The sequence below is a fragment of the Gymnodraco acuticeps genome, unplaced genomic scaffold (genome assembly GCF_902827175.1).
Source record: "Gymnodraco acuticeps unplaced genomic scaffold, fGymAcu1.1, whole genome shotgun sequence".
NCBI classification, from domain to species: domain Eukaryota; kingdom Metazoa; phylum Chordata; class Actinopteri; order Perciformes; family Bathydraconidae; genus Gymnodraco; species Gymnodraco acuticeps.
The window spans coordinates 258234-283009 of NW_022990034.1; the positions used below are offsets into that span (position 1 = coordinate 258234).

Below are 24776 nucleotides of genomic sequence, written 5' to 3' on the forward strand. Positions count from 1 at the left end.
CTCATATCCAGAATGGACTAACAACCTCATAGTAAGGCTTCTGGTAAGCAGTTATTTTAAGTATACATATTGCATATTGATAGTAAAGTAGTATAGTGTGACAAATGAACACGTCAGTCAGAATGTGTACATACTTCATGGACCCATGAACATGTATTTAAATTATTTATGGACCTTATCAAGTAAGTGGTTAAATAGGAAATGTGATTGCGCAGTGATTTATAATCAGTTTTTAATCTGTAAAACATTTAAGATTGTTTATATTCTTTCTGCACAAATATGTTGGAATGCAGTATGATCCATGTGGATTTACTACAATTAAATTGTATCTTAAAGCTTTTGCCCTGTTGTTCTCAATATCACCAAGCCCTTTGGCTCTCGATCAGCTTATGTCCCACACACACACACACACACACACACACACACACACACACACACACACACACACACACACACACACACACACACACACACACACACACACACACACACACACACACACACACACACACACACACCACACACACACACACACACACACACACACACACACACACACACACACACACACACACACACACACACACACACACACCTTATCGTTATCTATCTTTTTGACCTCTAGCTAAAACAAACCAAGGGTGCAGTGTTATATCCATATTTTTTAAGCAAAAATAATTAACATACTTTATGGTAAATGATTACCTTGTATGTCTGTGTCATGCTTTTACCCCTTGAAATGCAATAACATCTACAAAGGTGCAATTCATTCAAAATGAAAAAAATAGATGTTGTTCAGTAAATAACGGTTAGGGTTATCATTGTAGTCTTGTTATCATCGCATGATTACAAGATGATGTAGCTTGTCTCAAAATTAAGTGAAAAAGATTCATAATAACAATAAAATGTATCATCTTATAATCATCACAGTCAGTTTTGAGTCACATTTATAAGATACAAAAATGTGTAATAAAGAAATACACAAGATGATTGTCTGTGAAGGTCTCCAATTGATTTATTTTCTGATAAATGATGTAGCTCCTTAAAAAAACACATGATCTTCAGTTGTCTATGTATTGTGCTTACAGCAGATGAATTCCACAAAGTCAAAGAGGAGGCAGATTGAAATATCTCGACTGAAATGAAATACAAATAAAATGATTGTTCCACGTGTAATACAAGTGTTAAATGTATTCGAGAGTGAAACATTCATCATGCACACGTGTAAAATGAATGATGGTTGAATTCCATTGAGCTGTTTCATGATCCTGGTATTAATAATCGTGACCACCACTGTCTCACTTTCATGGTTTACTGGGACACTCAAATAGAACAGAGACATTTTTTACGTTATAACTAACACTGGTGCATTTCCTACTAGTCAAACAAGTCAACATGTCTTTAAAAAATGCCTGTTGTCTTTTATTTTTTGTCTTTTTGGTTGCCTACTTTTTATATAAATTCCCATTTTTTTAATAAAAGTGCGATGTCACGGGATAAACATAGTTGCATTTCAGCTGTTGAGGTCTTCTTTAAACTAAAAGAAACACGTGTAGAATAAAACAATCTACAAATTAAAAGAATGGATGAAAAATGTATCAAACGACACTTCTTTAAGTTGTATGACTTTCATCTGTTGCTGAGTCTTCAAGCACATACAAAAGAGCTGTGTGTCTCTATTTCATAACCCTTTGTGCTAAATGCAGAGATAACATAGTGTTTTTTGCAAGCAGAAAATAAAATCATCTGAAAAGTATAACAAACCTGATTTAGGTAATTACTGTTTCATACATGATTTTTCCATTCTTTAATTAACACGATTAGTTTTCAATGTCTTAACTAACAAAAAGCAAAAACATTTTCCCTTCATTAATCCATTTAACTCCCCTTACATTAGACATGGCTAATTTAACAGGACTAGCCCTTTAAAGAAGTCCTATAAAGGAACAGTCCATTTCACAAAAAATGGGGGAGTCAGTCACTGCTTCGTGAGATTTAGACATTTAAACACAAACACCTACATTATAAAGAAAAAAGAACCATTAACTTTCAAATTACTATAACGCTTGAATGTCTCACACTCTGAAAAAAAACATTTAATGGTTTAATGTTTTCACAAAAAAGACGTTCCCCCCTTTAGGGCTTTTCTATTAATAGCATCAGCTGTTGCAATACAAAGATTAGCTATTCAACGTATTGTTTCGCAGATGTGGGGAGCACACTCCCGTCTGTGGCGAAAGGGCGGCGGTGGTTTGAAGCCGAGAAAGAGGGAGATGAGGAGGAATATGTCGGTGTGAGGACGTCTCTTTGTGCTCACGACAGCGAAACTCATATCGGTAAGTAGCTTTCCTGCTGACAGAGAGAAGGTCGTGAATGCGGGCGTTTGTATTCAGGGACAGTGAAGGCAACACCTAGCGTTAATGTAAAACTCCTCTCTGTGTATCAACAATTTACTCTCGGCTAGCTAACTGTCACCGGGGTTTTTGACTAATGACAGCGAGGAAAACAGTCAAGGGAAGTTAGCTTGTGTTAATTGAGAGTCTGAACGACTGAATTCAGTTTGCGGAAATTCCTTTTTGCTGCAAACTTCACGAAAAAAGATGAAGCAACCAAAATCCGTTATTCATGGGCGGCTATTGTGGGTTCTCCAGACCGCCGCTCACACTCAGGACACGGGCCTTGCCTCTGTGTGTCAAAAATGTTCCCCGAAACAAAAACACACTGTCTCTTACCTTAGGTGAGGGATATTCATGAAAGCTTCCATTGTATTTTTTTAACCCCTCGGTGTTTTTTTTCAAACAGCAACATATATACACATCGGTGTCAGCTCTGAGGGAGAAACGTGTGCAGATGTAACCGCTGGACACACAGAGAACAGAGGGATTCTTCATGTATCAAATCATAGGATGAGATCATTCAGAAGCACCTCAGACACACACACACACACACACACACACACACACACACACACACACACAACACACACACACACACACACACACACACACACACACACACACCACACACACACACACACACACACACACACACACACACACACACACACACACACACTTTAATCACTATTTATAGCAAAGTGAAATCACTAGATAATTTGGCTTTCATCATAACTTCATAGAGATCTTAATCTTTGCTGGTGATGATGATGATGATGATGATGATGATGATGATGATGATGATGATGATGATGGTAGCTGTAGAACATTTCCCCAAAGCTTCATTTTGACCTTTGACCAGGGAATTACCCTCTGGATGATTGGTGGAGCGAAGTTTCCCAGATATGCCATTCAGTGTATGCAAGGCTTGTGTCACACATGATTGAATGATTCTTATGAGATGCATGTTTATGGGGTTCTATGACACCTTTTGAGGTTTCTTGGCAAACGTTTGGCATATAAAGTGTTGTGAATCAGACTTGTCTGACCATAGGTTATTTAAAATATGAGTGTTAACAAGGAATGGAATGATAAGGTACTTTTATTCCATAATATTCCAATCCTAATTTGTCCAAATGGTTTTTGTGGGTATAGGGATAGCCTACCCTTTCAGATGGAGACAAAGGACAGCCGAAGGACAGCTAAGATAAAGTGTTTATTTCTCTTGCGTTCAAGTTTCACTACATGTTCAAATTGTATTCAAGGTCAGTCTTTGTCAAATCTAATTTCAGAAAACCTATATCACAAAACATGTTAAGCAAACTGTCTTTACTGTTTCTGATTCGGCCCTAATATATATATGTTTTCAACAGATTGGATATGTCCTAGTTTCACAGTTGGTTAGGTTCTATATTCCTCATTTTTCTATCCAAAGAAATCCACTTGACATGGTCTCTTTTGCTTTGTAACGTAGACATTTAGGTTTGGAGTTTGCCTTAAGTTTTGACGCAGGTATCCTTTATGTCATTTAGCTTTCTAGCCAATTGATGTCTTATTTTGTGCATCTGTAGTCTGCCTCAAAATCACCCTGATGATTTCATCTCTTTTTGGACTCACTGGTGTCCTAGTGTCAGCTCATTTATTCAAAACAATAGATTGTTTCATTATGTAAGACAGTATTCATCTATAAGTAAAACAGAGACATCATTAGTTCTTACAATTTCAATCAGAGTTTGTTAAAAATCATACAGAAAACAATTATTTGTAAAATAATAACGTGATGTTCATTTAATCTCGGTATTGATTTACTGACGGCCCAAAAAACACAACAACTTATTTCCTTGCATGGCAATATTATAGAAAACATAAAGGCCACTGTGTTGATTTATATACCTACACTACCGCTCTAATTAGTATATTGATAATGTTATTTAGTTCTTGAGCCCTGCTTGACAGTGGTGTCTAATGTGTATGAGAAATATAGTAGACTCCTAGTATGTGATTGTTTTCATTTGAATTGATAAAGATTGAATGATTGAAAAGTGTTTTGCAGTTAAAATACAGATCGGTCCAATTACAGTAAGAAGTACTCCACCATTCATTCACATCCTGTATCCTTGTTGAAATGTCCAAACATCCAGAAAAAGAGTGAATAATTAGAGTGGATAAATGGAAAGGTCAGAGTAGGAACTGCCCCCAGCCAGTCACATTACATAAGGGAGTTATTTGGGTTGTGTGTATGAATGGCAGCCTTATCTACAGGGAATGTTCAAAAATGGCATAGTGTTATGAAAAAAGACATAAAAGTAATTTATGGCTCAATGAGTTCTCAAATAATGCTGAGAGAGTCAAGTTAGTCATTGGTGATGACCCACAGTCATGTGATCAGCTGCACAGACCTCTGTTAGGCTGCGTGCACTTTGTTCTCTCTGAATGTTGCAAAGGGTCTTACCGATCGGGGAGTGGTTGAGGAATGAGACCTAAACACGTGAATGGGTTAGCATTAGCACTACCAGGCTCTAATCTCAGTCATTTCTTTTGGGTTGGATTCCTAAAATAAGGTGGTGGTTAATACAAGTTTACGAGATTTTCACATTTTGTTATGACATAAAATACATCAGAAAATACCACCCTGATGAACATGTGGAGCTTTTGTGTGTCTTTAAAAACTGCGGTTACTGTCACACTAAATGAGACTTCTAAACGTCATCACTCCGTACGTTAGCCGTCTTTAGCTTAGCGGTGTTGACGTGAAGCCATGCGACTCTGATGTTATACGTTTCTAGCCTAACATTAGCTAGCATTTCCACTTGAATGATCATATAAGTGGTGTCAATATCTGGAGATTATCCTGCTGAACAAAACGTGTAAGTATCATAATCATAAGTGTGTGTTCAACACAGATCCTCATTTCTGCAATATTCCAAAATCTAATGGAAAAATCCCATCGCTTTTAGTCAGACGAGCCATTGCCATGCTAACGTCTGGACGGCTCTACAAAAACAAGTCATATCTACACCACTATAATGTCTGTCACTATGGGAGAAAATAGGATGAGGGGGCAAGCTAATATAGCTTATCTCATTGTCTGAAATAGACCACATCATTCAGTTCTGAGCAAATAAGTTGTTCAAATTAGACCTGAAATAAGGCTGGGTGAAAAATCAATTCTAACATTATAGACCAAATACCCTGATGTCAATTTGACAACAGTGTTGGGTTTACCATCGATGCTTTCACAAAATAGTTATATAAATGATAAATAATAAATCAGTAATATGGATTTAATGACAAAGCGTACAAAGGCAAATAAGAGAACAGCTAGAACAGTCTCGTAAATCCAGAAAAATGACATAACTTTACTGTAATGCAGCCGTTAAAACCAGAACAATTAACACTTATAATGAATCAGAATTGTATCAATATCACAAAATGGACTAGTGCAATATCCAAATTGCAGTGAGTGAAATATTTGGTGAAAGCACGACATGTTATCACACAGTATCATAGCCTACTGCTGCTAAAATAACCATCAGTTTGAAACACTTCTTGGTAAGGAAGTTTGCTTCTTACTTAGGGTTGCAAACTTCTGGGAATTTTCAAAGATCAGTGCATGACATTAAGGATTTTGGGAGATGGCCCTGAGCCATGGTCCAGCCAAGCTGGGATGAATGGTTGCCCTCTCCTTCTCCTCATAGTCTCTGGCCTTCTGGATTCTCTCTTCTTCTGACTGGGATTCTCTTTTTGATTCTCTTTTTTGGGGGGGGACTGCAGCTCAGTCTTTCTCTTCTTCTTTCCAGGTTGTTCACCTTGCTTTGGTGGACTAAGAAACATTGTAATACACTGACTTTAAATGATTTGATCGTTAGGTATTCAGCATCAGAATCCGTAACAAATTGAAATTCCCGCGAAAATGTGGTTGCATTCGATTCATTGTCCGGGTAGTATTCATTGTATAGAAATCGTATTGACCGGGCCAGCCCGAACATCGCGAAGTTGGTCGAACGAATGCCTCCTCATCCGGAAGCTGACCGATCAGACCCGAGCAGCAGTCGAGAGGAGCCCGAGCACATCCGCGAAGCACACAAAATGGCGACATCCATGAAGAAAGACGGGTTGACCGACTTTTGGCAACTTTTTCATCGTTTTCCAACCGATTTGTGTATCCACAATTGCCATAATAGATTGCCCGATCGGGCAGCCAGCAGGTGAGGCTTCATTGCCCGAGCTAAATACTATATTGCCTCGGGCCATCGGGCAGTCGTTAATGTCGAGCCCTGAAGATGGAAACTTTCCATGGGAATAAACTGGGAATTTTCTAAATTGAAGGTTGGCTCTTCATAGGGATATATAGTTCATATAGTTGGGGAAAGTATATTTTAGCGTAATCTTGACTAAAACAAATGGATGCCATTCAAGTACTCTTGCATATCCATGCCATTCCTCAATCCCATGCACATAGCACACTGCTTACTGCATGGCTATTGAGACCACACTGTGCATTCCTCCATCACATGCACATGCATTTCCGGTAAATTAAGAGATTTACGGGAAATGTTCCGCCCCTTTGCAACCCTAATCTTACTGCACATTCAAGTTGTATCGAACTTGTGTAGGAGACGCTAGAGATGTACACTTTCAACAAAAGAGACATTGTTTTTTGTGAAGGTTACATCTATTTAGTAATTGTATTGCCATGTTGGCAAGCAGGGTGACTGTTTGAGTTATTCTGTATAAAGTGCACATATGATTATTCTTTACTACATGAATAATTGAAAAATATTGCCAATATTGATGCTGGTAGAGAAATGGCAGGTTCCTTTGTCTTTATTTTGGCAGACACAGATAGCCCCTTACAGCTAGGAACCAGAAACCCCCTACTCCCAGGTACAAAACCCAGATTAGCCTAAAAGTCAGTCATTGAATATTTAGGAAAATATAGATTTTGATCAACCATTTCATACAATTAAACTATCCATTTGAAATAAAAGCTGGTAAAAGCCCCCCCCCCCCAAAAAAAGCGTTTGTCGGCAGCTTCAATACATTTTGAACTCAATGGACTGAGTCTTAACACATCCTTTGAATGATCGATGAGTGTTCCTATCAGCGCTACAGTAGAGGCCGGGGCGTGCACCGCTGGGTTCCTCCTTATTCCTTTTCTGTGAGATGTTTTGCTGCTTTGTTCCCGTGTGAAGAGGGAAGTCCCTTTATCCTTTCCCAAGGAAACAACTCACTACTTCTCAAGAGTCCAGAGTGGCTTTATGGAGTCATGGTGAGGACAAAATACAAAACCACACCAGATGAATATGTCAAACCCTACATAGTCATGTCCATGTTAGTTAGGTGATGTGATGATCGAAACAATATGTCACTAGTCCTATAGCAAGTGAAACAACATACACAAGCAGTAGTATATTTAATGATTTACATGTGTTGTGGTCCCATAGATATGCCACACTGCTGCGTGTGTGCAACAAGACGTCCAAAACATTAGGATAGATATGTAATTGTGGTTAACCCAGCGCCATATAGATGGAAGAGTTAGGACAACGGAAGTCCCAAAACGGTTATCGTCACGTGGTTCATGTAGACGAGGATCGTTCCCCGGAAGTTCATGGCGGCCAATGTGAATGCACTGATAACAGGAGATAGAACTACGATTTTTGGTAATTATTAGTGAATAAAGGTTTTGATTTGCAATATTTATACAACAAATCGATATGTGTATGTATTTACATCAATATGTTTAAAAAATAAAATAGAATTTGCTAATATTAAGTGATAATATTAGGATTAGTATGAACAACTAGTTTACATGTTAGGCTAACAGTGCCTTGGTTAAAGAGCCTGTTGCTGTTTATTTATAGCTTTGAATTCTTTAAAACCAATATTATCTTCTTAAACTTGTATGGTAGTCAGGAGCATCACTTTCTAATGTTTATTGATCTATTTAGAGGGAGGGGATCTAAAGTAATGCTTTAAAATTCAGATTAGATTAATGTCTACCATTTTCTTAAATTCATGGTAGTTTCAGTAATCCCATGGTCATTGAGGACACAAGTTATCTAAATGACTAATGTCATCTTTATGGCTTTCAGAAAGGACAGGAGACCGACAGGTGACTATCAAAGGACTAGCAGCAGCAGCATGATGATGATGATGTTAAATGTGTTGTTTTAGGAACATCCATTGCAAATACATGGAATTCAATAAACATTGAATAGCATATCATGCAGTTTGTCTGTGCCTTTTCCTCCGTGTTGTCCTGGTTTGCTGTGCTGCCTCCTAGTCGCCACCTTGGTTTGCTGTGCTGCCTGGGGATGCTCAAATGGCTCCGAGAAAGGAGTACTAATGTACGGCTTCTCCACTGACACAGAGCGGAGGAAAACATGTCTGGCTCAAGTCAGCAGGAGCAATTTCACGACCAACAGCAAAAAAATATGTGATGTAATTATATACAAACACTGCATTTGCACTTTTTCACAAAACGAAAACCACACCATTGGGAAAGCTTAATGTTTTGTTTAATACTAAAAAACAGGGAAAGGCTTGAAAAACACTGAGAGTTGAGACTCAGGGTGCAGGGTGAGGGTCTCAGTGCAGGTATTCAGGCTCCATTGAATCCCCCTCTGGTTCTTGTGCTGAAAGAGGGAGTAACAGACAGGAGAAAGGGTTATACACACCTATATAGCACACCTATTGGATGGGAAATTGCCTTGGGGAGATAAGGTGTTTACTTATATAAAACAGTAGTATTAAACTTACCTTGTGTGTTCACTCTCACTTAAGTCCCTCTCCCTTTGCCATCAATCCAAAATCAGCTGAGCTGCAACATTATACACACAGGTAATAATCAACATAATCACAAGGACACAATATGGCTCTGCTAAAAACACTCACTCTTACACGCACCAAAGTTATATTTATCTAATATTTAACTCCCTCCACCCCCGCATACAATCCCGTTTAGAAGCCCCTCTTCTCTAATTCAACAACGTTGGACCAAATGACATTAAGAGAATGGAATTTACAATGAAAAGGCTGTTCAACGTCTGTTGCTAACTTGCTTCGGTATCCTAGCTTAATCTGTTATCTGTAAACGTTCCCTAAATCTACTAATTTAGGGATAATCCACTGACATCCTTTAATACACATGTTAATTTGAATCAGATGTACTGATCATATCCGCAATATAAATCTTTAAACTTCTTCTTACCTTTAAAAGTCCGTCACGAACGGTCTATTATGCTGCAACTCTACAGCTCTGCTAGCCTTGGCGCTAACTTCCGGGGAACGATTGAGAGGCTCCACGATCCGCCATTGCTGTAAAAAAGTGGTCCATTGGAGTGAACGGAGATGTCGTAACTCTCAGTCTATATGGCGCTGGGTTAACCGATATAAATAAGAGTCGCAGTGATTAGCTTGGCTTCTTCTACAGAAATGTAGTTTTAGAGTTCTGAATTGTTTGACCATTTATGTTGTGATGCAAAATAGAATCAGCGTGATTCTGTTGATAAAGTGCATGAATTTGACTCCAGAGTTGGTAGTGCAAACCCCAAAGCTGTTGTTAGTGCACACCCCGGCCTCTACTGTAAAGATCATGGTTTTGGGTACATTTGTATACATATGTTGTATCTCGTGCTTCAAGTAAATGTGGGTTGTTCTTTGTATTAAATTAAAACCTTAGTATTTCTCTGACCAGGTGTAAATGTTTCCTTAAAACAATTATGTTTTTGCAAATATAAGTTGTATACAAATGCAATGTCTCTGAAACAAGTAACCAAAATACACATGTTAATAACCACACTTCCAATACATCATAACATATCATAATCAGTAACAAAAAGGGCAAAACTGGAGTTCCATTTGTCTTGTTCGTTATGCACAAAACTGCACTTTTAAGAGGGATTTTACATTTTTTTTTAGAATGTCTGAATTCCCAGGGGTGGTAAATGCCAGTTTAGTGTGAATAAAAGGCCAAATACAAGAGTAAAGGTTCTAGACTCAATGGCATCATTGTAAACACAGAGTGTTGTGTGTACGATACTTAAAGCTTGTCCTCATGCACCCTTGGTTGTCCCTCTTAAAAAAGCACATTTGGAAAGCCATACAGCCACATTGGTCTGATGACTAACTTTAGTTGGGCACATATTTTCCTCTAGCAAGCTTCCACTCTGAAAGGAATTTGGTTTGAGCCAGTGTCTGTGGATTATTTGAGTTTCCCAAACAGTGAGTGGTGTTTCAGAGCTGTGCCCTCCAACACGTAGACTCACAGAAGGAAACGCTGACACACCATACGTCAAGGTTATGACCTAGCTACAGGCATGGTGTGAAAGCCCCACTGGTAGCAGGTACTGTGACTTCCCAGTGCTTCTCAAGCTGTCCTGTTTTTGCTTTTCTGCACGGCGTTGAAAATCTAAGGCGGTGTCTTGCGAAATGGTATAGCGGCGTAGACATATACTTTGTGGCTTTATGACAGCCAGCCAACCCGAGGCATTTTAACGCCAGGAATTTGGCTCGGAAATTCTTTGCCCAACCTGGCTGACTGACGGCTTCAAAATGACCGACTGGCTTTGGAAAGGAAGGAAACATCTTCCTTCCCTCCATTGTGCTGGGCAGGAAAAGATGGACTGCAGCCAGCTGACAGCTGTTTCCTGGTGGATGAAGGAGGAATGGGTGCGTGGGTGGATGGGCGGGTGGCTGCTGTTGGTGTTGTGCTAGTAGTGCGTGAATGGGCTTTTTTTCTGCTTGTGACTGTTGGTACAGTTTCATGAGAACTACACATCTGAAGGAATAGATTAGTTTTATTGCAACATTTTTAAAACTTTTATTGGCTTGACGAGTAAATGACATTTATATTCCGTTTTTTCCCACCAAAACATTGCAACACAAGGCCTTATGAAAGGGTTGAATGCATTTTATTCCTCAAAAACATAAACAAAAAAAGATGTTTATGAATAATTGAGATTATTAAAACATTACATCCCTGTTTGCTAGCTTACAGTCTTTTAGCATAATAGTGTGAAAGAAGCAGCAAGACTCTTTGTCGGTTCAGTAGCACTACGGTCAATAACTGTACAGGATACCTTTAAGCTAGCTTTATTTAATTATATTTCTGTTGTAAATGATTGTGATTGTTGTAATGTGTTTTTATTACATGTACAGCACTTTGGCTCGACCAAAAATCGCTTTTAAATGTGCTTTATAAATAAAACTTGATTTGATTGACAGTTCAACTTGAACCTGCTTCAACTCAGATTTTGTGTTGCAAAATGACTGTTTCAGTTGAGACAAACCCACCCTAAGGTTGTTGTTTAAGCTTTTTAATAATTGTCCTTATAAGATCATTTTAAAGGGCCGTTATTATGCGTTTTGGGGTTTCCTCCCTTTCCTGTAGTGTGTTATCGTGCATTGAAATGGTCTACAAAGAATACAATTCCAAAGTTCCCTCCACAGGGAGTTTCTCTCGCACATATGCCATAAGAGCATGAGATTGCATTCAATTCTACAGTATACATAAAGCGTGCATGTCATTTCCCATATTGCTTTGAACCATACAGTACAGTTTAAATGCGGAATGATATGTTTCTAAAGTACTGTGCACACTGCTCCCCTGAGGTGTGAATGCAGCTGAATCATTTGCTCATTTTAAAATAGATTTGGTTTGAATGCACTACTGTACTTCCCTTACGTAAAAAAGAAAAACCCTCTTCTGTTAAACCTCTCATCCTCTAGTAAGATGGATGTTTTCATAAGGCCATCATTACAAACTACAGTTAGCCATCGTATTACTCTGATGGTTCTGCGGTTATACTTATTTTCTGGAAGTAGACGTCATTAGCGTGGTTTCTGCTCCGAGGCCAAACCAGGCTTTCTGTGGCTTTCCTCAGCTGCTTCTCCTCACAGTTGTGATGTATTTATTCTGTGAGTGGCTTTGATTAGAGCCAATCACGCCAGAACAGTATAAGTGGTTTTATATCAAGCTGGTTGCCTAAACCCTCTTCTCAAAGCAGTTTGATCGTGGCTGCTGCTCTTGTGTCTTTACAAGAAATGTCAGTGTACAGAAAATATGACGATAATGCTCTCCATAGAAGGAAGGCGCTAATCTTTATGGCGAATGCAGCTGCATATCCTGTAGCTGCCTGTCAATACAAGCTGTTTGTGGTTTACCAGTGAAAAGCTTGTAATATGAGGCAGCAGCCACACAACACACTTCAGCTCTAACAAGCATGGAAGCTACTTTTGATTTCTCATCAAACATTTGGCTTTTTGTTGCACTTTTTGAATGAAATTAAAAAAGTGCAACAAAAATGTACTCAAAGTTCTTACACTAAAGTTAAAGAAAGAAATGCGCAAGAAGGGCATAACATAAATACAATAAAGACAGCTATAAAAACTTCAGAAGTTAAATGTCTAAAAGAAAATAGAATAATTCTATTTTCATAAACATAAGAAGTTAAAGTCAAATTCAAAGATAAATAGTATAAAATAGAATAAAACGATTTAAATGATATAAGAAATTAAAGCAACATTGTGCAATTAAATGAAACGATAGAATACAAATATTTAATTAACATAAGAAGTTAAAGTCAAATGTCAAATACAATTTTTAAAAGAGAACATGAGGATTTAGAGTAACAATTTTCAATAAAAAGATAAAACAAAAATACATTCAAGATATTTATAAAAACATAAGAAGATAAAGAAAAATGACCAGTAAAAGAAAAAGTAGAATACAAATATTTATAAAATCACAAGTTAAAGTGAACATTTGCATATTGCACTATAGTATATTACAATATATAACGCATACTATTATATGAGAAGTTACCCTTCATTTTGGATTGTTCCTATATGCATGTGCGACATTATCAGATTGCGCATGCTGACTGGTATTGGTAAAACAAGCCATATAACCAATCCAGTGTCACTGAACTTCAGTCAATATATTAGTCCAAGCCACTCCTTATCAGCTTCTTTGTAAAATACGTGTTCTTCTTACATCTTTCCGCCATGTTTTCAAATGATGTACAACTGTCATCCAGTTTGTTGTATTTCTCCTGTGGGTGCCGTGCAACACTGTAACTGCTTTATTTTGTCTGTATTTTGCCCCACATCTCTGCCTTGATCCATAACTCCTATCTGTGGTCTCCATGGCGATAAAAAAGCAGCTGCAACAACCTCGCTCCCTCTGTCTGTTGTCCCCTGCTATTGTTAATCCCTTTATTCTTTCTTCCCCCCCCCTCTCTCCTCCATTTCAGCCAGGTGTGTCTCCTCAGCTACCTCCTAGCCTTATTCTTCTCACCTTTCCCACCACTGTCGAGGTAGCCATGGCGACCAGCGCACTGCCAAGTGACAACCTGCCAACGTACAAGCTGGTGGTGGTGGGGGATGGTGGTGTCGGGAAGAGTGCTCTGACCATCCAGTTTTTCCAGAAGATCTTTGTGCCGGACTACGATCCCACGATAGAGGACTCGTATCTGAAACACACAGAGATAGACGGGCAGTGGGCCATACTGGATGGTGAGTGGAGCAGCATGTCAAGGGGACATTCATTTTGAAAGTGGAGAACAGTCATGCCTCTGTTTTTTACAACATTAAATATGCCAATAAACAGCCCACTGGTGAATGTGTGAAGCTGGTAGAGATAGGCGGACAGTGGATCGCACTGGAAGGCATAGTAGAAAGAGAAAATAACATCAGCTGCTAGGAATTATAATACGAATAGAAACAATCCGTTTTTAAACAGGTCACATTCACAAAACTGCACACTGTCCTTGTTTAATGAATACTGCAAACTGGATGAGTTGCATTAGAAAATAAATGTACCAATGCTTTTGTTTGAAGGTTTTGGCATTTTGTATGGGTTCCATTCATTGAGTCAAAACAGACATTTGGGTTTTTAACAAAGAACAAAAAAATGAAACACCAAATGGGACGGCAGGAGCCATGGTATAGGAAAAGCTGACCACATAGTATACTACATGCTCATACAAGACATAAAGTACTGTATGCTCAAAGCTATAAATCCTCTGTTTGGATTTTGAATGAAAAGGGCTGTAAAAGAGAAACCCTTCCATGCAAAGTCATACATTTGTGTCCCTCCATCCTGGCAGTGCTGGACACAGCGGGCCAGGAAGAGTTCAGTGCGATGAGGGAGCAATACATGAGGACAGGAGACGGATTCCTCATCGTCTTCTCTGTGACGGACAAGGCCAGCTTTGAACACGTCGACCGGTTCCATCAACTCATACTGCGGGTCAAAGACAGGTAACAGCAGAAACCTCTTTTCTCCATTCACACAACCAATGAATATTAAGGTATGATTCTTATCGTGTATACAAAACTCCTGTTTATTGACTTTTATGTCAACTACTTATTTTTACTAATGCAGAAAATCAAAGAATACTGGGGGCCCTGAGGGCTCAACAAAATATCAAATGGACACAACACGAGAAAATAAAGAAATACCCTTAACAGTTTTAACATAGCACGTGAAGCATTTAGAGAAAGCACTGCAAATAGAGAAGCTCACAACAGAACATTACTGTTTCCAGGGGATATTAAAAACTGATGCACACACCTGATCCACTCTGGTTGTTGTGATCACATTTTGCTAACCATCATTGTGACGGCATGATTGAAATACTTTCATATATGTATAATATATAGGTTGGTTAAGATGTTTCTTCATTTACTTGCATTGTGTCTATTCAAGCTAGTTGTCTTTATTTGCAGTATGTTGAATTTAAAGGTTGATGGTACCTTGACATTTCTTATAGAGAACTCCAGCCCAAAGACATAGGTGTGAACAAAACAGCAGCAAATGTTTCCACATGTAAGAAATGTGACATATCTGTCCAACCAGCCTCACATTTAGTAGTCTTTAAACTGTAAATAAACCTACAATGAAGTCCTTGTTTGATTACCCCAAACATATTTCAAATATGCTATGACGTCTGCTTAGCATCCCCTGTTTCTTATGAACTAATAAAAACAATTCGAATGGCTTTGTCTAAATAAAGTCTTTTTGGGAAAGTCAATCCTAGGACTTGTTGAATCTAAATAGTTGTTGTGCAGTTTATCTACCCTAATCATTTAGACAAGAAGACAAGAAGACAATGCACCCAGAAGTTCAAAACAACCAGTACATTGAAAATCTGTTTTGTAAATAAAGTAAGCTACCATACCAGGAACACAGAATTACAAAAAAAGGAAGTTGCTCTGTCAGATGATTTCTTACCACCACTGATGTTGTGTGGGTTTTGAATACCATGTCTGTGATTGGGCTGCACCTATCAAGTTTTTGTCCAAAATGTTGTAACCAGTAGAAATGTTGGCCTTAAAACCTAAAAAAAGATACAAAGTGAGCTCTATCACACTATCCTCTGATGTAGGGAAATACACAATGTGTCTAGCAGTGTCACATCAAAGAATTGTATCCTCATATAAGGCCATCTTTGACCCCCCTCAGGCCTGTTTGAGTTCTGCTGAATCGGCAGACATGGTACAATCCGAGAGAAGATTTGCATCTGTTCTCTGACAATGACTGACTGTAGCCAATGAAACGGCTTGAGATAGAACAAAAATAGAAACGGGAACTAAGCTAGTTGCTGTGTGTCCACATTTAGAGTTCCTCTCTAGCTTATTTTTCCACAAGATTTAAGTATTGCAGGAATCTGACACCTCTCAGACAATTTGCAAAGCCTTTGATCTTTCTATTCAAAATGTAGGCATATCAACATTGGCCTAAGACCATGAGACACTCTCCAATTGCTTCTGAAATGATTGAATGTAGTTATAAAGGGATACCTGACTTTGTGTGTGTGTGTTCTTTTGCTTTCAGGGAGGCATTCCCCATGGTGCTTGTGGCAAACAAAGTTGACTTGGTCCATCTGAGAAAGATCACCACCGACCAGGGCCAAGAGATGGCTGCCAAACACAACGTAAGCAGTGAATTTGTTTCAGCCCGTTTGCCCTAAACTGATCCCTATAACAACGTTTCTAACTGGAGTTTCTTACAAGTGCACATGTAAGGATTTTTGAAAGAAACAGTGAGAGCAACGTCCTTGTATGTGAAGGATTTAAATCAGTCAAACTGAAATCAACATCAAAAGGTTAATGTTGTTTCCACAGCTGCACAGTAGACCATTCTTGAACCAAACAAAAACAAGATGTAAAGAAACTATTTCTAAATGGAGCCGTCTCTGTGTAAACAACAATTTGGTTCACATTATCGTATTCCCGCCATTTTTGTAGAGAGCTCTATCCACACTGAAACACCTGAACATCATGTCATGTGCTTCTTCTTGGCCCTCATCAAAATAATTGGCGTACTCTCAGTAAACGCACCACCACCATTAAAAGAGACAGAAGCAGGCAAAAATAACTTTGAATAAAGCCACAAGCTGTGATCCTATCATGTGCACAAAGGATCCCATACAGCATTCACACATTTAACTCACATACAGTATTCTGTAATTCCAGGGATTTGACATCTTGGGGCTTTTCAAAGTCACACTTTCTCTCTTGAAATCAAAGGCCTCTTTTCAAACTTTTGATGTATTGAAGTGATCATATGCAGCGAATCAGTGAAAACACTTGGGGCTGTTTCCAAACTGACTATCATCTGCCAGTTGAATCAGTACGGTGATTAGCCTGTGATGTTTTTCAAAGGCTGAGGCTTATGTTCCTTTACCAAATCATATTATGTCTCCCTCTACTTTATATTCATGTAGGTAAACTCCATTCATAGCCCAACCTTATTGATTCTGTTAAAGCTGGTATTTCTACAGCGTTGCAGATATAGACTTGGCTTCATCAAGAGCTTCTAGTGATGGCTGCGTAGGACTGTTTCAAATTCATATGAACTTTATATTTCCCAAAAATAACTTTTAAGTACAAAATAATTGCCCAATTTATCTCAATAAACATCCCACTTTAAGCCTTTAAAATAAAACATGTTCAATGCGGTAAAATAACTCCAGTTTGCCACACACCTTTTAATAAACATGTACTCTATAAATAACATTTACAGTACATGACCACTATTAAACAATACTTTTTTTTCATTTTAAGTATGATGACGTAAATAAATATGACAACAGACATCTAAAACGTCTGTAGAAGTGTTAAAAAAATACATTTAGTAGAGTTCTAGTAGTAATTCCATATTTCAGTGATATCACCCGAATGGCCCTTATGATTGAATTTGTCAGGGTTTAGAGCTGAGCAGAGAGGATGCCAAAGTGATTATCAAGAAAATCCTTTATTGCAGGTTGTCCAGGAAATAAAAGAGCTGGGCAAAGCAAGGCAAAAAGAAAGGGAAAAGAAACAGAACTCTCTCTTTAACGTCAAACATCAAGAATCTGACAACAACTGAAAGAAACCCAGAACTTAAATACATGCAAGACTAATCACAAGGACAAGCCACAGGTGGGGAGGAAAGAAAAACACAGGGGCATAATCAAACTGGAGGGAAATCACAGAAACAGGAAGTCAAAACAGACCTAATACAGGGGGTGAACACTTTTTAAAATAAAGCAGGAAAACGCAGACAGATTGTGACATTAAGAATAAAACGTATATTGAGATATTTTTGAGATATTTCTGCTTTCTTTCCTCCAGATAACTTATATTGAAACCAGTGCCAAGGATCCTCCAATGAATGTGGACAAAGCCTTTCATGAGCTGGTCCGTGTTATAAGGTAACTTCATTTACTTTCCGTTATTCTCTATTCTCTAATAAGGACCCTTAAAACAGCTTGAGAACACTAGTGATTGGCCATTCAGACTCACCCTTTGTCCCCAGTGTGTATTTCCCTTCTTTAGAGATTTGTGGATGTCTTTATGAGATTTTTGTGGAAAAGTAAAAGTGCCGTTGGTATTTCCTGTGTGACACACATGTATCTTCAGAATAATACGATTTATGTCCATGTTTTCAATGTGGTCATATCCTGCAAAGGGTTTTGTCATGTTTAAGAGCCCGGATAAACACGCTGTATTTCACTTTTGAGAGTCCTGATTGTCCTCATGGCAGCTGTTTTGGCACATTATGGTTTAATGATGGATAAACATTGCCCTCTAGTGGTCAGACTGTAGAAAGTCAGTGATACAGTGGTAGGATAAAGTAAAACAAATGGTTGTGTATTTTCTGACTGATCAGAGCAGATCAGGCAGAAAGTGTTTCCATCCTCTATGTACCCTCCATAGGCTGCTTTGAACCCCCCTCTATAAAATGTTAATGTAAAACCCAAAGAGGAGACTCATAGTATTGATTGGCTCTAGGTTTAGGATGACTCATTCACAGCCCCAATCATAATCTGAGCTGGATATATTAGTGCAAATCACTGTCGCAGCAAAAACATGCTGTTAAAACGGAAAAATGATGCTTACGAATTTAAGGAAAAATACATTAAAGTGGGTTGTATGTTTAATGAAAAACATACAACCCACTCTCAGTATGAATCTATCTTTATTGTCTAACTATCAGGAGTCAAATAAGCACATTTCCTTCAAGCTGCATCTTTTAGGTGACAGATGAGGTATAATTAGGATTTTGGTAATTGTTTTTATTATTAGTCGAGTCATTTCTTAAGCAAAAATGTCAAAATGCCTCTCAAATATGGAAATGTATTAATATATGAGTTTTTATCATTTTAAAGTTAATACCTTTGGGTTCTGGACTCACGAAACAAGTCACTGAACTTTGTAAAACTCTTTTTCGATTCATCTAGAAGATATTTGTCGGATTTATCTTTAGTTACAGCCCTTATTTGTGTTAAATGATTCCTTTGTTACTGACTTCCACCTCAACTTATAACCAATAAGTTGAATGAGCATCCTTAATGATCATGATTAACTTTTTTGTATCTAATGTTAATGTTTTTCCTATTTGTAAAGCACTTTGAATTGCCTGGTGTTGAAAGGTGCTTTATAAATAAACTTGCCTTCCATTGCCTATTTTAAAACTATGATTAGATTACTGCATCGTAAGGTGAACCAAATCCTGAGTTTAGATGATTTGTAACACCTTTTCTTGTATGTCTTCTCTTTGTCCACAGACAACAGGTTCCAGAGCGAAACCAGAAGAAGAAAAAGAAGATGAAATGGAGAGCAGAGCGTTCAGCGGGTACCCACAGGTTCCACTGCGCCATATTGTGACCTCCTGTTTACCATTCGTAACACCCACACACACATCCACACGCACGCCCACGTACCTTTGGATGTCAGGGAACTCCCCAGCAGTGGTTAACTACTGGAGCACAAAAGGGAGGGGGATGCCTGGAAGGAGGAGTGAATCTCAAAATGTGGGACTCTTCACAAAGCCTTTGAATGAGCGCTGTGCCCTCTCTCCTCAATTTATGGTCCCTTTTTTTAAGGTCTATAAATCCCTCCCATCCTCTATTCCACACAGAACAGTTTCACAATGAGGTGTCATTTCTTTGTTCATTTCAACTGAGCCACTAGATGACGGAATCTGGGGGGAAATGATATTGGAACTTTTGTCTTCTTGAAAAAGGAAGAAATAGGGAGGACCCGGCTCATTAGCGCCTCGTTCTTTTTTTACGAAGTAACTCCTGACAAATGGTTCTCACCTTTTATATCCTCACACTCCTACGATATCTGGAAAAAAAGCACCTGTGTGATTTTTAAATATGTTATCATAAGGGCATAGTGGAAGAACATGAGAGGTCAATTTTAGGGAGTCATTAGGCGTTGTCGGCTGGCAAACAGTGAGTGTGGCGGGACACTTTGCCGTCATGCGATGCTCCGGTTTGGGGAATGTCAGTTCAGAGAGGGACGGAAGGATGTGTCAAAGCAAGCGAAAGAAGGGGACGTGATTAGATAACGTGTTTCATATCGGTCCACAGGTGAGCTCTGTGGTCATATAAGCGCGTGGAGTAAGTGTTTAAATATTGTAATTGTAAAGGAGAGTGAGATGGGTTTATGTGGTTACAATATAACGTCAACATAACAGGGTTTATACCAACACTGATGTATCAGCGGCCATGTTTACAGACTTATTAATGAATTATTTCCTCAGCATAAAAACACACACAATATATCAGAGCCATTTTTAAGTGTTTGAAATAATTATTTAGGTTGCCTCTTCAGCCATCAGCAATGGCACGAGTGCAGTCTTTATCAGTACTGTACGGACAATATCCCTATTTGTCTCTTTTTTTAAAGTCTTAAAACAAGTTATTTTCCATGTTTTTGTATCAAATAATATAGAAAAAATACAGTTATATTTGTGATATTAAAACATATAATCATACGTGGCAATGTAAACAAATTCAATGCTGTTTTACAAAGAGATCTGTAGGCGAATATTAACAAAATATAATAGAAAAGGGATAAAGTGAGTGGCGTGTTTCAGATCTGAAGCCGGCTGGAGAAGCTGATTTGCACTGGCCACTAACCAAAATAATGTGATGTCACTTTATTTCAATCTAGGGGGCTTTTTTCAGACCGCACCGCTGAATTCAGGACAATGAATCATGCTCAGCAAAGGAGAACACTCCTTTTGGAAACATTCATACTGTAGCCCTGGGAATACATCAGGCTGTGTGTGAGGCTCCGGGGGCTTAAAGCCAATAAAACCTAGCTAATTGTAGGAGAAGACACACACTCCAAGCAACAAGACATTGAGTATATCCATGTATGTCGCCGTGAGGTGGATAGAAATGTACAATTGAATAACCTATGAAATGGCTTGTACTGTTAACGCACTAAAAGTTTCGGTGGACAACTTTTTTGTCTGGATGAATACCGTCTCTTTAAGGAAATACATTTTTGCACTTTTAATACAATTTCAGACTTTCCTATTTGCATGTTGTTTTTCTGTTCAAAAACCTGTAAGTGAAATGAAAGGCACTGTAAAAAAAAAAAAAAAAAAAAAAAAAAAAAATTTGAATGTAAAATGGAATAACAAAACAAGCAAATAGGCTATTAGTGTTGTAGAGCTGTGTGCCTGTGTGTATGCCTTTGTGTTGATTGTGACAGATTAAATCCATCGGGATTTAATCATTGGAAAGATATTGAAGGAAACGTTTATGTTACTTTGAAAATAAGGAGGTAGAGTATGAATAAAACTCAGTTATTGAATGTTATACAAATTCACCTCAGCATGAAAGTGGAAAATCAACCTCAGCAAAAGAAGGACATCAGTATAAATCAACATCTACTGTTAAAGGGACTCCGAAGACTTTCAAGTGTCGAACATTGAGCAATGAAGCAACAGACTCTGGATTGTGGGGGAGGGAAAAAACAAAAAAAACCTGAATGTGTTTGATGAAAAATGTTGCATCATGTATGTTTGATACCATTTTGTATTATTGATATGAATTATTGATATGATTCTTGCAAAGTGTTTTTTAAACAACTGAATAATTTATTACTGTCTGTTACCTCAGCGTGTCCCAGACCTGGACAGAAAGCTAAACTCACCCCCTCGCCCCTTTTTTGTTTTCTTTGGGGCTCTCAATGGGTCGTAGGCCTTTTGACCTTTGAGCCCCCATATGAAGAGACTTGTAATGTGTCGTGGACCAATAAAGATGAAGGAACCCCGTTTGGTCCTGGAAAAACAAAAGGACCTCTTCTTTACTGGAGCTCATGTGGATGGTCCCGCAAGATAAAATGTTTTCACACAAGCGTCAAAACACGGAAAGTTTGTCGACCAATTTGTAACTATAAATGTGCATTTTTTAAATGTGAAATTTCTTGAAGGTTCAGATTTACATTTTGGGAATCACCCTTATTGACTTTCTTGCTGAAATAGATTACATTTTAAGATACAGCCTGCAGTTGTTAGCTTAGCCTAACTGTAACGAGATGGAAAAAGCTTATCTGGCTCCTTCTTAAAGTAAGAAAATCAGCCAACCAACATTTCCCAAGATCAGTGAGTGTGTTACTTTTAGTTTGTTATACTGTATCTACAAGTTGTGGATTTCTTTCTTTCTTTTTAGGCTAGCTGTTTTAAGTCTTTCTGCTAAGAGCTAAGCTATGCTAACCGTCATGCGGGCTAACTTCTTGTTTAGTGTTCAGAGTAGACACGAGCAGTTGCTATCTTCTCGTCTAATTCTCAGCAGAAAAGTTAATAAATGATTTCCAACAATGTCGCACAGTTCCTTGAAGCGGACTGGACTTGTTGTAGGCTAATTTAACTTTTTGTCTCAGTTCTAGGCTAATTTAACTTTTTGTCTCAGTTCTAGGCTAATTTAACTTTTAGTTTTGAGGTCCAAAATACAGTGCACAATGTGAAAGTTACCTTTCTTGAGTGAATCATTGTGGCTGGTACAAAGAAACCTACTGATTACTTCACATTTCAGGCAGACCAAATACAAAATGCTGAAAGTGAATATAGCGTCCTATTGATTATTCGACCCCTGGATTATATGTGAGTTAAATTGAGCACATTTGTTTCATTAAATGGAGGGGTTGCATTTGTTTTCAAAAAAGACACCAAGTATTGTTGGAGTTATGCAATTGATTTGATTCGTGTATGTCCTGGAACTTTGTCAGTATTTGGCAGTAAAGGCCTTGTTAGGTCTGGATAACAAAAAAACAAAACATGTAGGCTATGGTGTTACACCAGTTGTGTAATCTGTGTTTTTGGACAGGTCTGTTGTGTTCTAACTGGCTGTGTCAGACTGAGGAGCTAGACGAGGCACAAACAAACTGTGGCCTTTTTATCTAGCCTCAGGGGTCGATTATATTTCAATAAAGAAATACAAGTATTGTGACTTTGCATGCTTGACTGGTCTCTGTTTTATTAAAATGCCAAACAACGCTCTAACTGGCTGCTGAACGCCTGTGAACTACAGCCTTGCTGAACACAGCCTCACATGTGACTGAGAGGAATCTTGCTTGTTCAGCAGAAGCTCACCTCATTAATCTTTAGTGTTGTCAGGGTACATTGATTCCAACACCCTGAGGCTGAAAGCCCAATTTTGCCTCATTGATTTAATCCCCCTGGGGGACATGAGGCAGGTAGGATTTTATTGATTTTCATTCATGTTCTTTCAGTGAAATTGGTAAGGAGCGGTACTACCGAACATGAGACGAGACGACGAGATGCAAGAAAGTGTTCAGACTTATACAAAAAGTATAGATATCATTTTACTTGAGTGGTTGATAAGGAACATTGCTGACACATTAGTATACTCAGCAATAATGTGGCCAAGGTAGCATCACTAAAGATGCTAAGGGGCCAGCAGATTAAAACCAAAGTCCTTCTGAAAAACTGTGGAATTTATATCATTAGAGGAACCAGGAAGTACAAAAAAATGTAACACATATTGCCCATACTGAACCTTAAAGTGTCTGTGCTATCTCTGAGTGCTATTCATGGATGTTACCACTAGGGGTCAGCCCTTTGTTGGTTACTTATCCTCTCTTGGACACACACATGTTTGCACAACAAAGTAAGGTAAGGTACGTTTAATCAGAGGCGCGGGAAGGTATTTTGAGTGGGGGTGCTGAGGTGCTGGACTCCAGTGAACACTATTACGGGCACTATCTAGAGCACGTGCACAAAAGCGCGAGCACCAGGGGCGCTACAGTGGAATGTTCTACTGCAACACTCCCCACACGCAAACACCAACCCAGTCTCATGGCATTTCATGTTCACCAACACGATTTTTAATCTATTGATTCGTGTTCACCAACACGATTTCCCCATTTTTTTTCGTGTTGCACAGCACGATTTTAAAAGCAATGTATTTCTACGGGTAATGTGTTTCGTGCCTGCAGCATGTCTTTTTCTCCGGTCGGGTCGTGGAAGACCGGAAGCTGTGTGGTTCATAAAATGTTCTTACTCAATATCAAGCCACAATTATTGCTTTTATTTTAGATCGTATAATTTCTGACTTTTGTTGCCGTCTGTGAGGAAAATAAATGGGGCTCAGAGCCTCAGGATACTGAAATCTGTATTTTTAAAATCTTTTTTTCCTTCTCATTTGTTATTATTTTCAAAATAACACACTGTTATTTACTCACCAATAACACACAATTATCCTTGCTTGTATTTATTGCTTTAATTTCATAATCTCATGCTTTTTTGGCGTCCGTCAGGAACTGAATTTCAAAATAAAAATAACCGAAAACAGACGTAGGCATTTCGAGCGATTACCCAAGATCCTCAGCTATGGTTTAAGCTCGCTGATTGGATGTATTAGCCGCAATGCATGCTGGGATTTGGTGTTTTTATGATATGAAATCCGTAAAACATTTTAAAAGAATACAATAATACTTAATTCCGAGTGTTCTTGCTTTTCTCTTTGAAAGTCATCACATAACGGCATTGTAATACACGGTTCGGCTGCATTAAATATTACAGATCTGCCGTAGTTCTTTATTTATAGAGCCCTGATGAGA

At 38.4% G+C, this 24776-nt stretch overlaps 1 protein-coding gene across 2 annotated transcripts; it reads left to right on the plus strand.

Moving 5' to 3' along the window:
• The first annotated feature begins 2178 nt into the window (after positions 1-2178).
• si:ch73-116o1.2 (ras-related protein M-Ras) lies at positions 2179-23143 on the plus strand. 2 transcript variants are annotated; one of them, XM_034215083.1, is made up of 7 exons: positions 2179-2336; positions 13658-13919; positions 14513-14666; positions 16243-16342; positions 18024-18103; positions 19460-19527; positions 20856-23143. In XM_034215083.1, the coding sequence occupies exons 2-7, from the start codon at positions 13727-13729 to the stop codon at positions 20894-20896; spliced, it is 636 nt and encodes a 211-aa protein (XP_034070974.1). In that variant the 5' UTR covers positions 2179-2336; positions 13658-13726; the 3' UTR covers positions 20897-23143. The 2 variants fall into 2 exon arrangements, with proteins under 2 accessions (XP_034070974.1, XP_034070975.1); XM_034215084.1 differs by having other exon boundaries at positions 19460-23143.
• The last annotated feature ends 1633 nt before the right edge of the window (positions 23144-24776 follow it).